This window comes from Rana temporaria, chromosome 8, assembly GCF_905171775.1.
Source record: "Rana temporaria chromosome 8, aRanTem1.1, whole genome shotgun sequence".
Lineage (NCBI taxonomy): Eukaryota > Metazoa > Chordata > Amphibia > Anura > Ranidae > Rana > Rana temporaria.
Genome location: NC_053496.1, coordinates 1,595,224 through 1,611,794, shown reverse-complemented (window position 1 = coordinate 1,611,794; position 16,571 = coordinate 1,595,224). Strand labels below are relative to the sequence as shown.

The following is a 16,571-nucleotide window of genomic DNA, read 5'->3' as shown; positions in this document are numbered from 1 at the left end:
CTGGGGGTCGGGACCCCCTCGGGGGTCAAATGATGATTTGCCAGGGGTCACCATATCCTGGGCTGTTCCTGAAGCCCACACCGCTCTGCCAGCCTTCTTGTGGCCACCCAGCTGGGCTGTTCCTGGAGCCCGCGGCCACCCACTCAGCCGCTCATTGAGTTCACAGCTGACTGGTGAGGAATGTGAAGTGGGAGGGGCTTGAGGGGACCCCATCTCCTGGTTTCAGCATAGGTGTCACTGCTATGAGACACCACAAAGTCGGAGACACAGTGAGTAACACGTCCTGTGATTAGAGTTGCCATTAAAAGTCCCCACTACAGTTCTCAGATCAGCAGATGGCCTTGGTCAAGAGCACCCAAGTTGGCCGATCAGAACTCTCCCCACCAGCACTGCCACTCATCCCAACTCCCCACCCCCCCCACCAAGGAGTATGAGAAGGAATGAATATTGAGAATCTATGGAAGTGAGAGGAAGAGAAGGGGAGGAACAAAGAAAAAAGGAGAGAAAGAACAAGAAATATGTCTAAAGAGAGGGATGGGGAAAAACAAGAAATTAGGACAGCGAGAGATAAAATGGAAAGAAAAGAGAACAAATTGAGTGGTAAAACCTAAAATGTACCAGAAGGGAATTTAATATTGTACGAGTGGAAGGGACTCGGGGAGCGCTAAATGTCTGTGGGTTAGGGGCGCAAATCGCTTGTCCTGCCTTGTGTGCTGACAACCCACGCTACAAAAATAATTTTACTGTTAGGGGGTCCCCACAACTTGGGAAATTTTATCAAGGGGTCACGGCACTAGCAAGGTTGAGAACCACTGCTCTAGAGTTTAGTTATCAGAGTAAAGGGGGCGCCATACAAATGCCCCTCCCCCCCACACTTTTCACAGATTTATTTGTATCATTTTCCCAATTATGTGACACTTTGTGTCGGTCTATTGCAGGGGGAGGCAACCTGAGGCATTGCAAGGCTGGCAGTTACAATTGCTCCCAGAGGCATGCTAGGACTTGTAGTTCTGCAACAGCTGGAGGGGCCCCAGGTTGCCTCCCCCTGATATATTGCAATAAAATACATTTACATTTTTTGGGTGTAACATGAGAAAATGTGGGAAATTTCAAGGGGTATGAATACTTTTTCAGGCACTGTATATAGAGGGGTATGAATACTTTTTCCTGTCTCTGTATATAGAGGGGTATGAATACTTTTTCCTGTCTCTGTATAGAGGGGTATGAATACTTTTTCCTGTCTCTGTATATAGAGGGGTATGAATACTTTTTCCTGTCTCTGTATAGAGGGGTATGAATACTTTTTCAGGCCCTGTATGTAAGTGATGAATAGAATACACCTGGCTGCTGTTTTATATATAATGTGATGTATTTTCTGGCCGCCTCCCCCCGCGCTGTCGCTGTAGTAGAATCCTTAACTCCTCCCTCAGTCTCCACGCCGATGGATCTCTCTGCGATTCAGGAACGCATTAAGGACGTGGTCGCCGTCTTGCAGGACTTTGCGAACCGAGGAGAGGGCCGCCCCCGCCAGGAGTATCTCGCGGTGCTCCGCCGGGATCTGGCCACTTACTACAGTTATGGCGCCTTTATGATCGAGACCCTCGGTGACCTGTTCCCCGTGTCAGAGGTGAGAGGGGGCGGGTCCTGTGTTTGTAGTAGGGGGGGGGGTGTCCTGTGTTTGTAGTAGGGGGCGGGTCCTGTGTGTGTATAGGGGGGGTGTCCTGTGTTTGTAGTAGGGGGGGCGGGTCCTGTGTTTGTAGTAGGGGGAGGAGGGTGTCCTGTTTTTGTAGTAAAGGGGGGGGGGGGGGGGTCCTGTGTTTGTAGTAGGGGGGGGGTGTCCTGAGTTTGTAGTTGGGGGCGGGTCCTGTGTTTATAGGGGGGGTGTGTGATGGGAAATATCAGATGAGAGCCGGTGGGTGTGCGGCCTCGTGGGTTTGCCGGTGGGTGTGCGGCCTCGTGGGGTGCCGGTGGGTGTGCGGCCTCGTGGGGTGCCGGTGGGTGTGCGGCCTCGTGGGGTGCCGGTGGGTGTGCGGCCTTGTGGGGTGCCGGTGGGTGTGTGGCCTCGTGGGTTTGCCGGTGGGTGTGCGGCCTCGTGGGTTTGCCGGTGGGTGTGCGGCCTCGTGGGGTGCCGGTGGGTGTGCGGCCTCGTGGGGTGCCGGTGGGTGTGCGGCCTCGTGGGGTGCCGGTGGGTGTGCGGCCTCGTGGGGTGCCGGTGGGTGTGTGGCCTCGTGGGTTTGCCGGTGGGTGTGCGGCCTCGTGGGTTTGCCGGTGGGTGTGCGTCCTCGTGGGGTGCCGGTGGGTGTGCGGCCTCGTGGGTGTGCCGGTGGGTGTGCGGCCTCGTGGGTTTGCCGGTGGGTGTGCGGCCTCGTGGGTTTGCCGGTGGGTGTGCGGCCTCGTGGGTTTGCCGGTGGGTGTGCCGGTGGGTGTGCGGCCTCGTGGGGTGCCGGTGGGTGTGCGGTCTCGTGGATGTGCCGGTGGGTGTGCGGCCTCGTGGGTGTGCGGCCTCGTGGGGGTGCCGGTGGGTGTGCGGCCTCGTGGGGGTGCCGGTGGGTGTGCGTGGGTGTGCGGCCTCGTGGGGGTGCCGGTGGGTGTGCGGCCTCGTGGGCACCCATTGGTGAAGGTGAAAAATTACTGTTCGACCATCAACTGAGAAACATTTTTTATTTTTTTCAAGAGTGAAGTGCCCGGAAACAAGTGGGTTGTGGGCAGCAGATGTTTTCTCTCCTCATTTCTCTCTCTCTCTCTTTAGCTGATTGACTTCCTGGAGGCGTGTGAGGTCCAGCGTCCCGTCACCATCAGGACCAACACCCTGAAGACACGAAGACGTGACCTGGCTCAGGTAGGTGGTCACCTCCCTGGATACAACCAGCCGCCTACATGGGTGGTCAACAGATTTTGATTCTTACACTGATGGGGCATGTGAAGCCCACAAGCACTATCTTCCGGAACACTGTGCAGCTGAGCGACCAGCATGCACCGCCCGTTCTCGCGCATGCGCAGTATCAACGGCTCACAGCGCCGTACACTTCAGACATTGCCATCGCAACGTGCGCATCATCGTCTGACGTGCCCACCCTGTTGTAATGCCAACAAATCCCTCGGGCGCTGCCCACTGACTTTTGGTAAACAATGACACGCATCTCCCAGGAGCACCAGCGAGCACGGGGCGTCGAGGGAAATGACGTCAGGCGCCGCAGAGAGGAGGTGGCAGAATACGAAGAACCCCATAGCAACAGTGCTATAAAAAAATATATAAATTCCAAATGTTTTTGCTGATGCATAATGCTGTTGATTTATGCAAAGTTTTTTTTTTTTGGGTGGAACTTCGCTTTAAACACTTAAGGACCGCCTAACGCCAATATACGTCGGCAGAATGGCACAATCACATACCTGTACGTGATTGTTAAATGCAGAGTCGTGGGTGCGTGCCCGCGACTCGGTCCGAAGCTCCGGGACCTGCGGACCAGATCGCCGCCGGAGTCCCGCGATCGGTCCCCGGAGCTGAAGAACGAGGAGAGCTGTGTGTAAACGCAGCTTCCCCAGTCTTCACTGTGGCGCCGTCATCGATCGTGTGTTCCCTGATATAGGGAAAGACGATCAATGACGTCCCACGTCCAGCCCCGCCCCCTACAGTTAGAAACACATGAGGTCACACTTAACCCCTTCAGCGCCCCCTAGCGGTTAACTCCTAAACTGCAATTGTCATTTTCACAGTAATCAGTGCATTTTTATAGCACTGAACGCTGTAAATGACAATGGTCCCAAAAATGTGTCAAAATTGTTCGAAGTGTCCGCCATAATGTCGCAGTCACAAAAAAAAACGCTGATCGCCGCCATTAGTAGTAAAAAAGAAAATTATTAATAAAATTGCAATAAAACTATCCCCTATTTTGTAGACGCTATACATTTTGCGCAAACCAATCGATAAAACGATTATTGCGTTTTTTTTTGCCAAAAATAGGTAGAATACGTATCGGCCTAAACTGAGGAAAAAATAACTTTTTTTATATATGTTTTTCGCTGATTGCCGCCATTAGTAGTAAAAAAACATAAATTAATAAAAATGCAATAAAACTATCCTCTATTTTGTAAACGCTATAACTTTTGCGCAAACCAACCGATAAACGCTTATTGTGATTTTTTTTTTTACCAAAAATAAGTAGAAGAATACGTATCGGCCTAAACTGAGGGGAAAAAAAAGTTTTATATATTTTTTGGGGGATATTTATTATAGCAAAAAGTAAAAAATATAGATTTTTTTTTCCAAATTGTCGCTCTATTTTTGTTTATAGCGCAAAAAATAAAATCCGCAGAGGCGATCAAATACCACCAAAAGAAAGCTCTATTTGTGGGGGAAAAAGGACGCCAATTTTGTTGGGGAGCCACGCCGCACGACCGCGCAATTGTCAGTTAAAGCGACGCAGTGCCGAAATCGCAAAAATGGGGCCAGGTCCTTTACCTGCATATTGTTCCGGGTCTTCAGTGGTTAAGCGGATAAAACGCGTTTATTGGTACATTTAATAGACCAAAAGGGAGCAAATAAAAAGTTAATTGTTGGGATTTTCCTTTCCTTCTATTATATTCGCCCAATCAGACTCTTCTTCCTCTGCCCTGTGTTAGGCTCTCATTAATCGCGGAGTAAATCTGGACCCGTTGGGAAAATGGTCGAAGACCGGACTTGTCATCTTTGACTCTTCAGTGCCAGTCGGTAAGGTTCTGAGGAAGTGGAAATGATGGTCCTTTCTGTTGTCTTTGTGGCTCTGATTTGATGTCTCCTCCCCTCCCCCTCCCAGGTGCCACCCCCGAGTACCTTTCTGGTCACTACATGCTCCAGGGTGCGTCCAGCATGCTGCCAGTCATTGCTCTGGCACCTCAAGAGAACGAACGGGTGCTGGACATGTGCTGCGCTCCCGGCGGGAAGACCAGTTATATCGGTGAGTGTTGGAGAAAAATACTTGCGGCTGAAGTTTTCTGAGCGTGAAAAAGTTTTCGATTTGCCGCGTGTGTCACAATTGTAAGCCGCGATGTTATTATTGCCCGCAGCCCAGCTGATGAAGAACACCGGTATTATTGTCGGCAACGATATGAACGCAGATCGCCTCCGGAGCGTGGTGGGAAATCTGCACAGATTGGGCGTCACAAACTGTATAGTCTCTAATTATGACGGTCGGCAGATCCCCAAGGTGAGAGCAATATGACCGCCGTATAGAAACTGGTGTGGGAGGTGAGCCATGAAATTACAGGCTCTGTCACTGTAGAGGTGACTTGCGTATTGCCAGATCTGCATCGGGAGAGTGGGTGTGGGGCGCCCGGTTGAGAGAGTGGGTGTCTGGGGCGCCCGGTTATGAGAGTGGGTCTGGGGCGCCCGGTGGAGAGAGTGGGTCTGGGGCGCCCGGTGGAGAGAGTGGGTCTGGGGCGCCCGGTGGAGAGAGTGGGTCTGGGGCGCCCGGTGGAGAGAGTGGGTCTGGGGCGCCCCGTGGAGAGGGCGAGGCTGGGGCAGAGCGAGCCCGGGGAGAGGGCGAGCCCGGGCGAGAGCGAGGCTGGGGCAGAGCGAGCCCGGGGCAGAGAGTGGGTTTGGGGCGCCCGGGGGAGAGAGCGGGTCTGGGGCGCCCGGGGAGAGAGCCAGGCTGGGGCGCCCGGGGAGAGAGCGAGACTGGGGCAGAGTGAGCCAGGAGCGCCTGAGGGGAGGGTGGAGTGAGCCTGGGGCGCCGGGGGAGAGCGAGGCTGGGGCAGAGTGGGGCTGGGGTGCCCAAGGAGAGAGCGGGGCCGGGGCACCTGGGGAGAGAGCGAGGCCGGGGCGCCTGGGGAGAGAGCGAGGCTGGGGCGCCCGGGGAGAGAGCGAGGCTGGGGCGCCCGGGGAGAGAGCGAGCCTGCCTGGGGAGCCCGGGGAGAGAGTTAGCCTTCCTGAGGCAGAGTGAGCCTGGGGCGCCCGGGGAGCGAGCGAGGCTGGGGCAGAGTGAGGCTGGGGCGCCCGGGGAGAGAGCGAGGCTGGGGCACTCGGGGAGAAAGCGAGGTTGGGGTAGGGGGCGCCTGGGGAGAGAGCGAGGCTGTGGCTTGTGGGGAGAGGGAGGGGGGAGAGTGAGCCTGGGGCACCCAGGGGGAGAGCAAGACTGGGGGGAGAGCAAGGCTGGGGTAGAGAGCGCGAGGCTGTGGTGCCCGGTGAGAGAGCGAGGCTGTGGCGCCCGGGGAGAGAGCGAGGCTGTGGCGCCCGGTCAGGTCTGGGGCACGGGGGGCAGAGTGGGTCTGGCGCCCGGGGGGAGAGCGAGGCTGTGGCGCCCGGGGAGAGAGCGGGTCTGGGGCGCTTGGGGAGAGAGCGGGTCTGGGGCGCCCGGGGGGGATTGTGGGTCCGGGGCACCGGGGGCAGAGTGGGTCTGGGGTGCCTGCGGTGGGTGGGTGGGTATGGGGTGCCGGGGGCAGAGTGACAAGACTACTACAGGGAGGAAGAACTTCCTCTTCCCCTCAGCCCCTCCCCCTCTGTTATATATCCTCCCACAAGGAACGTTCCCTCTGCTTTTGTTGTTGTGAATTATTTGCATTCATCAGGAGAAATCTAGAAAACGCTGATATTTGGAGGCACGGAGGAGTTTCATGGCACCGCTTGTATTCCCAACGCTTTATCTGATTATCACATTTTATTACAAAAATTTATAAAATCTTTGATACAAATAATCCATCGTGGAAAAACAATTAGAAGTATAAAAAGACAGTTTACATCTCCCGGGAATATCGGAGGTCTGGATTGGATATTTGTCCGTCTTCCTCGGGGGTGGGCGCTTCCTCGGAGGATTGGAAGGAATAATGTCCAATAAAGAAATGACCGAAAGTAACAAATTGCGGGAGAATCGTTCTGATTGGTCAGGGAGGGCATTAGATTGCATTTGAATTTTCTTCAGTTCTCTGGATTACGGCTCTAAAGGGCAGTTGATTTGCTCCAGTCATGCTAGGAGACACTGAAGCGCCCCCTGCTGGTTGTGTAATATATTGCTCCCCCTCTGTCCTCTTCCTGTATTACACCCAATGCCTCATCATTACAGGTCCTCGGGGGGTTCGATCGCGTGCTCCTGGATGCCCCATGCAGTGGGACCGGCGTCATCAGCAAAGATCCGTCAGTGAAAACCAACAAGGTAAGCGAGGAAACGGACGGGTTATGACCTCATAGACGACCCCTGTGTGCTGCCCTCTACTGGGAGGATTGAGTTTACAAAATCTGGATCTGGTGACTTTTTATAAACGGCTGCTTGCCGATCCCACGATCCGGCGGTGTGCTCACCCCAGCCGTTCTCTCCCTGTGTCCTCTCTCGCCAGCCTCTTTACTATGAGCACCCGGCTGTGACAGCTTGCTGCTTCACAGCTTGGGTGCCCAGTGCACATGTGCGATCGGCACTGTGAATAGTCTTCTGGGACCCGTCGTCCCAGAAGACTTCAGGGGGAGAAGAACTTCCACTTCTGATTTCCCAAGCCAGGGATCCTCAAACTACGGCTCTCCAGCTGTTGCGGAACTACACATCCCACGAGGCATTGTAAAACGCTGACATGACTGGGCATGATGGGAATTGTAGTTCCTGAACAGCTGGGAGGGCCATAGATTGAAGACCCCTGGCCTAGGCAGTCGGCGCACACAAGTTAGGAGCGGGTACTTGTCAAAATCGAGTTGTCCGCTCCCCCTCTCCTCCCCAAAAGTGCCATTTCACAAACGGGAGCGGGGGAGGAGGACTTAAAGCAGGGAGCCTCAAACTACGGCCCTCCAGCTGTTGAACTACACATCCCATGCATCAGTTATTGGAACAGTGGTGCCCCGTTGATGGCGTCAGTTATTGGAACAGTGGTGCCCCGTTGATGGCGTCAGTTATTGGAACAGTGGTGCCCCGTTGATGGCATCAGTTATTGGAACAGTGGTGCCCCGTTGATGGCGTCAGTTATTGGAACAGTGGTGCCGCGTTGATGGCATCAGTTATTGGAACAGTTGTGCCGCGTTGATGGCATCAGTTATTGGAACAGTGGTGCCCCGTTGATGGCATCAGTTATTGGAACAGTGGTGCCCCGTTGATGGCATCAGTTATTGGAACAGTTGTGCCGCGTTGATGGCATCAGTTATTGGAACAGTTGTGCCGCGTTGATGGCGTCAGTTATTGGAACAGTGGCGCCCCGTTGATGGCGTCAGTTATTGGAACAGTGGTGCCCCGTTGATGGCGTCAGTTATTGGAACAGTGGTGCCCCGTTGATGGCGTCAGTTATTGGAACAGTGGTGCCCCGTTGATGGCATCAATTGGAACAGTGGTGCCCCGTTGATGGCATCAATTGGAACAGTGGTGCCCCGTTGATGGCATCAGTTATTGGAACAGTGGTGCCCCGTTGATGGCATCAGTTATTGGAACAGTGGTGCCCCGTTGATGGCATCAGTTATTGGAACAGTGGTGCCCCGTTGATGGCGTCAGTTATTGGAACAGTGGTGCCCCGTTGATGGCGTCAGTTATTGGAACAGTGGTGCCCCGTTGATGGCGTCAGTTATTGGAACAGTGGTGCCCCGTTGATGGCATCAATTGGAACAGTGGTGCTCCGTTGATGGCATCAATTGGAACAGTGGTGCCCCGTTGATGGCATCAGTTATTGGAACAGTGGTGCCCCCGTTGATGCCATCAGTTATTGGAACAGTGGTGCCCCGTTGATGGCATCAGTTATTGGAACAGTGGTGCCCCGTTGATGGCATCAGTTATTGGAACAGTGGTGCCCCGTTGATGGCATCAGTTATTGGAACAGTGGTGCCCCGTTGATGGCATCAGTTATTGGAACAGTGGTGCCCCGTTGATGGCGTCAGTTATTGGAACAGTGGTGCCCCGTTGATGGCGTCAGTTATTGGAACAGTGGTGCCCCGTTGATGGCGTCAGTTATTGGAACAGTGGTGCCCCGTTGATGGCGTCAGTTATTGGAACAGTGGTGCCCCGTTGATGGCGTCAGTTATTGGAACAGTGGTGCCCCGTTGATGGCGTCAGTTATTGGAACAGTGGTGCCCCGTTGATGGCGTCAGTTATTGGAACAGTGGTGCCCCGTTGATGGCATCAATTGGAACAGTGGTGCCCTGTTGATGGCATCAATTGGAACAGTGGTGCCCCGTTGATGGCATCAATTGGAACAGTGGTGCCCCGTTGATGGCATCAATTGGAACAGTGGTGCCCCGTTGATGGCATCAATTGGAACAGTGGTGCCCCGTTGATGGCATCAATTGGAACAGTGGTGCCCCGTTGATGGCATCAATTGGAACAGTGGTGCCCCGTTGATGGCATCAATTGGAACAGTGGTGCCCCGTTGATGGCATCAATTGGAACAGTGGTGCCCCGTTGATGGCATCAATTGGAACAGTGGTGCCCCGTTGATGGCATCAATTGGAACAGTGGTGCCCCGTTGATGGCATCAATTGGAACAGTGGTGCCCCGTTGATGGCATCAATTGGAACAGTGGTGCCCCGTTGATGGCATCAATTGGAACAGTGGTGCCCCGTTGATGGCATCAATTGGAACAGTGGTGCCCCGTTGATGGCATCAATTGGAACAGTGGTGCCCCGTTGATGGCATCAGTTATTGGAACAGTGGTGCCCCGTTGATGGCATCAGTTATTGGAACAGTGGTGCCCCGTTGATGGCATCAGTTATTGGAACAGTGGTGCCCCGTTGATGGCATCAATTGGAACAGTGGTGCCCCGTTGATGGCATCAATTATTGGAACAGTGGTGCCCCGTTGATGGCATCAATTATTGGAACAGTGGCGCCCCGTTGATGGCGTCAGCAGGGAAAATGGTGCCCCATCGGCCAGATAAAGGCAAGCAAAGGTCCCCAACTGGCCCTCTGGGCCACAGTTTGGACACCACTGTTCTAGTGAATGATTGGTACCGATCGCGCCTGTGTCCATTGATAGTTTATGAATGGGGAGGAGCCTCTGTGTCCTCTCCATTCATCTTCAGTGCAGGTGAGGCTGCAGAGAAAAGAATAATCAGTGTCCTTGATCCCTTTCTCTGTCTCTGGGGTGAGATAGTGAAGGTAGGTGGGAAAACAATGTGCAATATTCAATGAAAGGCAAGAAAGGTGAATTTGTAGTTTATTGAAAGAAGCAACAAGTTAAGGCAACGCGTTTCGGGAGAACAAAGACTCCCCCCCCCCCCCCCCCCCCAATAAGAACAACAAGATCCCTCTGTGTATTTACCATTTTTGACTTCCTCCCGCAGACCATGCAGGATATCCAGCGCTGCGCCCACATCCAGAAGGAGCTGATCCTGGGCGCCATCGACGCCCTGGACGCCCAATCATCAGCCGGAGGATTCCTGGTCTATTGCACGTGTTCCATCACGGTGAGTTCTCTGACAGCGAGTCCTTCTTCTTCTTCTTCTTCTTCTTCTTCTTCTTCTTCTTCTTCTCCTTCTCCTTCTCCTTCTCCTCCTTCTCCTCCTTCTCCTCCTTCTCCTCCTTCTCCTCCGTGCCACGAGCCAGTGCCACCAAAAAAAATAAAATAGTCTGCAAAAATCGTCATCATATATTGGCCATCAGCCAGAGAAAAACCCGTATCGGTCGACCTCTAGTTGTTTGTTGTTTTACAAAACTAGCCGGATTCAGGCCAAACGCGGTACTGCACACCGCTTTGGCCTGAATCCTGCCAATGGGGGGGGGGGGGGGGGGGGGGAGCAGCAGCAGCAGCAGCAGCACCACCGTTTGGAAATGCTCGTAAAGATGGTTTGTCCTTGCTTTGATATGCGAGTGCTTTGGATTACGAGCGTTCTCCTGGAACAGGTAATCCGAGGTTCCACTGTACTTTAGTAAATCCCCCCTATTGACTTCTGTCTTCTCTCCCCCCCATTGTCTTCTGTCTCCTCCCCCCCCCTCATTGTCTTCTCCCCCCCCATTGACTTCTGTCTTCTCTCCCCCCCCATTGTCTTCTGTCTTCTCTCCCCCCCCCCATTGTCTTCTGTCTTCTCTCCCCCCCCCATTGTCTTCTGTCTTCTCTCCCCCCCCCCATTGTCTTCTGTCTTCTCCCCCCCCCCCCCCCATTGTCTTCTGTCTTCTCTCCCCCCCCCATTGTCTTCTGTCTTCTCTCCCCCCCCCCCATTGTCTTCTGTCTTCTCTCCCCCCCCCATTGTCTTCTGTCTTCTCTCCCCCCCCCCATTGTCTTCTGTCTTCTCTCCCCCCCCCATTGTCTTCTGTCTTCTCTCCCCCCCCCCCATTGTCTTCTGTCTTCTCTCCCCCCCCCCCCATTGTCTTCTGTCTTCTCTCCCCCCCCCCCCATTGTCTTCTGTCTTCTCTCCCCCCCCCCCATTGTCTTCTGTCTTCTCTCCCCCCCCCCATTGTCTTCTGTCTTCTCTCCCCCCCATTGTCTTCTGTCTTCTCCCCCCCCCCCCATTGTCTTCTGTCTTCTCCCCCCCCCCCATTGTCTTCTGTCTTCTCCCCCCTCATGTAATTCTCTAATGTGTGTCTCCAGGTGGAGGAGAACGAGTGTGTGGTGGACTACGCCTTGAAGAAAAGAAATGTCAAACTTGTACCCACAGGACTGGATTTCGGTAAAGAAGGTTTTGTAAGGTGAGCCCCTCGTAATAAATAATGGATTGTCCCCCAACCCTGAGCGGCTTCCGTATCTGGTCTATGTGATTTCTATGTGTGTGGCGGGACCAATCGGGTCAGAGCTAGCAGGATGTAATGTGTGAAGCCTCCATTAATCTACATGTAATGTCCCGCCCCCCATTGTGTTTAACTGGTTAGGGGGGAGGGAGGGAGGGAGTGGCCTGTCAAGTGTGTATACACCCACATGTGTGACTCTATAGTCACATGGGCTGCTCAGATGTGATGGGGGGGGGGGGGGGGGGAATGCTCAGCATAGAAACTCGCTGAGAACTGAGCATGTGCAGAGCGGCCAACACTGCTCTGCAAAATCCCCAACTGCATTGGGGACATGGACAGAAGGGGGAGATAGAGAGCAGCAGGATCAACCTGGTCATGTGACAGCTGGATATGGGGGAGAGTCGGGTCATGTGACGTCTGGATATGGGGGGGGGAGAGCCGGGTCATGTGACGTCTGGATATGGGGGGGGGAGAGCCGGGTCATGTGACGGCCATGACTTTGGTTATCTTCATGGTGATTGACCACCTTCTTTCTCGGCAGGTTTAAGGAACGCCGCTTCCACCAATCCCTCCGCCTGACCCGCCGCTTCTATCCGCACACCCACAACATGGAGGGCTTCTTCGTCGCAAAGTTCCGTAAATTCTCAAACGCCATTCCTTCAACAAAAGAAGGTAAGTCGTGATTTAAAAAGGAACCGCCCATCGTGCTGCATGGCGGGCACCCCGCTATATACTGGAATCTCACCATTGGGCGGACTGGCCATTTAAAGGAAACTTTTTGAGGAAGCAAAGTTATGCCGAGATCGTTGTCAGAAAACGCTGTTTGCCTGGCTTTCTGTGTGTTCAGTACTTTGAGTCGTCAATCTCTGTGCAGATCAGGAAAGTCCAAAGAATTCTCTTAATTTGTGGAGATTTTCTCTCACTTCCTGTTTTGGCTAGGGACAGGAAGTGAAGTGAAATCTTTGCAATGGGACTCCGATGGCAACAATTCAACTGACACAGGTTGTGACCCCTCCCCCGTACTCTATCCAAAACGAGAAAAAGAGTTTTGCCTAAAGTTCTTCTTTAATATATAATTTTAATAAAATTTGATATAGTTAATATATATATTTTAATAATATATTATTTAACCACTTTCCGAGATTTGTTTACAAGTTAAAAAAAAAATTTTTTGCTAGAAAATTACTTGGAACCCACCAAACATTATACATTTTTTCTAACACCCTAGAGAATAAAATGGCGGTCGTTGCAATACTTTTTGTCACACTGTATTTGCGCAGCGGTCTTACAAGCGCACTTTTTTTATTTTATTTTTATTCGCTTTTTTGAGTTAATTGGGATAACTTTACAGTTATCTTATTTTTTATATTGTGAAAGATAATGTTACGCCGAGTAATTTGATACCCAACATGTCACGCTTTAAAGTTGCGCCGCGCTCGTGGAATGGCGACAAACTTTTACCCTTTAAAAAATTTCCATAGGCGACGTTTAAAAAATTCTACAGGTTGCCCTTTTTGAGTTACAGAGGAGGTCTAGGGCTAGAATTGTCGCTCTCGCTCTAACGATCGCGGCGACACCTTACATGTGCGGTTTGAACACCGTTTCTATATGGGGACGCTGCTCACGTATGCGTTCCCTTCTGTGTGCAAGCTCGTCGGGATGGGGCGCGTTTTTTAACCAGGGCTGCAACTACAACTGATTTTCATAATCGATTAGTTGCCCGATTTATTGTTTCGAACAATCAATTAATCGGATAATAGCCTTAAAAAAAAAATATTGCATTTTTTTGGGGCCAATTTGTTGCCGGGCAGATTACAAAACACAAATTGTCGCAAAAACGCATTGCATGCTTTTCTGCAGCTTCTCCATTGAAGTATATTGAACCAAAAAAAAACAAAATAGCGCCGTTTTGCGCTAAATCCCCGCCCCTTTCCAAATACGCAGCAGCCAGAAAAAATCCTGGATGTGAACGCGTCCCATAGGAAAACATGGAAATGGACTGGAGTGCGTTTCTGCAAAAAGCACCAAAAAACACAGAGGTGTGACCCCCGGCCTGAGATGTTTAGTAACATAAAAAAACTAAAATATGTACAAAAAGAGCAAAAAATCGCTACTTTTAAGGGGGTCATTGTTTAGTGTCGGACAGTGAAAGTGATATTTACAGGAGAGAGTTGCCTTTTTTTGTACTATAAAGGGCTAATTTTATTTTTTATTTTTTTTTATTTTTTTAACCCCATTATGTTACCGCCCGATTAATTGATTATGAAAATTGTAATCGATTAATTTCATAATCGATTTGTTGTTTCGGCCCTATTTTAAAAAAAAATGTCTTTCTTATTTTACCCTTTTTTTTATTTTTAACACGGTTTCAAAGAAATGAATAAAAATTGGGTCACTTTTATTCCCATTAAAAGGAATGTAAACATTCCCTGTAATAGAAAAAAGCATGACAGGTCCTCTTATATTTTTTTGGGAGGGTCAAAAATTCCTCACATCTCATATTTACACAAACATTTTGGCATTTGAAAAAATGCAAAAAAAAAAATGGCCCTTTTTAGGATCTATGGGTGGAAGTGAGGTTCTGACATCTCTTCCGCCTGCTATGATATGGAGACGGGTGGGGGGGCCATCTTCCCCTCGCTCTTCTCCATACCCTTCCTGCAAGAGGACCGATCGCTTCCGGTAAGTTGGGGGAGGGCCCTCTCCCGCCGCCAATAAAGGTGACCTTGCGGCGATGCTGCCGCAGAGACCACCATTATGGGAAATTGGGCCGCCGGCTGAAGAGGAGGATCCCGGGGGTTATGGTAACTACCTGCTGCCATAACAGAAATATCCCTCTTCAAACCGCCGCCGTATATCGGCGTGCGGCGGTCCGGAAGTGGTTAATATATACATTTTATTAAAAAATATAAACGTTTTTTTAAAGCGCCCATACACGCCCCATATAAAAAGTGCTTTTAAAGCGCAGACTCTGAAGAATTCTGATTTATTTTGCCATTCCACGGGTGTGCGCACTTTTAGGACTTGACATGTTTGGTATCTATTTAATTGATGCGACACAAACTTTTTATGTTTTTCCCAAAAAATTGGTATAGTATTGTGTTTGCAGTAAAATATACTTTTAGTGTATTTTTTTCCCCTGAAAATGTGTTTGAATAATAACAATAATAATGTACCGTATATACTCGAGTATAAGCCGAGGCACCTAATTTTACCAAAAGACACTGGGAAAACGTATTGACTCGAGTATAAGCCTAGGGTGCCCATGTGCATGCCTCACTGTGCCCATGTATCACTGTGCCCATGACCAGACTTACGTTTAACATTGGAGTCTATGGAAGGGGTGCCCGGGTTTGAAAAATCGGTGCTCCCCGTCTGTAGGCCCCCCAAATGGCAATCTTTGCACACTTGTAGAGGAAGAGGGGGGCTACATATGTGCCAAGTTTGGGGTCCAAGGGACCTACGACCGGCCGGTACCGGGTCCCCAAATTTACCGGAGAAATTACTGTTTAACATGGGAGTCTATGGAAGGGGTGCCCAAATTTGAAAAATCTGTGTTCCCTGGCCGTAAGTCCCCCGGACAACAAACTTTGCACAGTAGTATAGGAAGAGTGGGGCTACATGTGTGCCAAGTTTGGGGTCCAGGGGACCTACGACTGGCCGGTACTGGGTCCCCAAATTTACCGGAGAAATTACTATTTAACATGGGAGTCTATGGAAGGGGTGCCCGGCTTTGAAAAATCAGTGCTCCCCAGCCAAAGGCCCCCCAAACAGCAAACTTTGCACACTTGTAGAGGAAGAGTAGGGCTATATGTGTGCCAAGTTTGGGGTCCAGGGGACCTGGTCCCCAAAGTTGGGGAGATCAGGCGCAAAAAGGTGACTCAAGTAATGTGCTGAAAAACTCGGCTTATACTCGAGTATATACGGTATAACAATTTTATTCTCCAGGGCCTCTGCTTTAAAAAAAATAATCTATATTGTTTGTGGCTTCTTAGTAACTCATTAAAAAAAATGCTGCCCCAGAGAGCATGTTGTTAATCTTTTTGTATTTCTCCCAATAAAGTGGCCGAGGGCTCCAGCGCAGAGAAGGCGGAGGAGACCACCGCAGAGAAGAAATCGAAAACAGCCGAGCAACAGGGCCAGAAGAAGCCGGATCAGAAGAACTCCGCTAAGAAGCAAACCCAACAGAGTCCCGCAAAAAAGCCAAATCCCAACTCCCCGGCAAAGAAGAAGAGCCAACAGAACCCCCATAAGAAGCCGACTCCCAACCAATCGCCAAAGAACTCCTCTAAGAAGCAATTTCAGAAGAAGCCGACGCCCAACTCAAAGCAAGGCCAGAAGATGAAACACAAACAGAAGTTTTTGGCCAAGAAGAAAAGGAAGAGTTAAATATTCTCCGTTGGGTTCCACTTCTAGACCTTCCACCTTCCTCCACCTCCTGTCCATCCTCTGAGACTCTCTGTATATGTCATATCCGGGAACTTCCTCGGAGCCCCTCCTCCTCGCCCTGCAGGGGTTGGTTATTCCCGGAGACCACGCCCCTCTGTAGGGAGGGATCTGTGCCGTACTGAACATGGACTCTGGTGGAGGGCGAGACGTGAGGGGTGTACAATACTCCGGGGGCGTGCCCATGGACCTTCTCCCGGGGGGGTGCAATGTCCAGTCCTTCCTCTAAGGTTGAGTTTTGAATCTGTTGAAGTTTTATTATAAATTGAATATAAAACTAAAAATTGTTTTTGTCTTCTTCTATATTTTAAGCATTTGACCTCTGGAAGGTTTACCCCCCCCCCTGTGCTGCTTTAACTGGCAATTACACAAGGAGAATTTTATATTACCTGCCAACTGTAAATCGTAGGCACCACATCCCTTAACCCCCGGACCATATTGCTGGTCAAAGACCAGAGCACTTTTTGTGATTCGGCACTGCGTCGCTTTAACTGACAATTGCGCGGTTGTAGCTAACACTGGGTGGCAC

The 16,571-nt window shown here is 51.2% G+C and overlaps 1 protein-coding gene across 1 annotated transcript in view; it reads left to right on the top strand.

Annotated features, from left to right (window-relative positions):
* Positions 1-16,327, top strand: part of NOP2 (NOP2 nucleolar protein) — a 29,365-nt gene extending 13,038 nt beyond the window's left edge. Inside the window, exons 7-16 of the mRNA XM_040361183.1 lie at positions 1,431-1,627; positions 2,750-2,839; positions 4,621-4,708; positions 4,794-4,934; positions 5,044-5,183; positions 7,035-7,124; positions 10,216-10,338; positions 11,460-11,557; positions 12,138-12,268; positions 15,660-16,327. Coding sequence (XP_040217117.1) covers positions 1,431-1,627; positions 2,750-2,839; positions 4,621-4,708; positions 4,794-4,934; positions 5,044-5,183; positions 7,035-7,124; positions 10,216-10,338; positions 11,460-11,557; positions 12,138-12,268; positions 15,660-15,985 — 1,424 coding nt within the window. The 3' untranslated portion in view covers positions 15,986-16,327. The remainder of the gene's footprint in view (positions 1-1,430; positions 1,628-2,749; positions 2,840-4,620; positions 4,709-4,793; positions 4,935-5,043; positions 5,184-7,034; positions 7,125-10,215; positions 10,339-11,459; positions 11,558-12,137; positions 12,269-15,659) is intronic.
* The last annotated feature ends 244 nt before the right edge of the window (positions 16,328-16,571 follow it).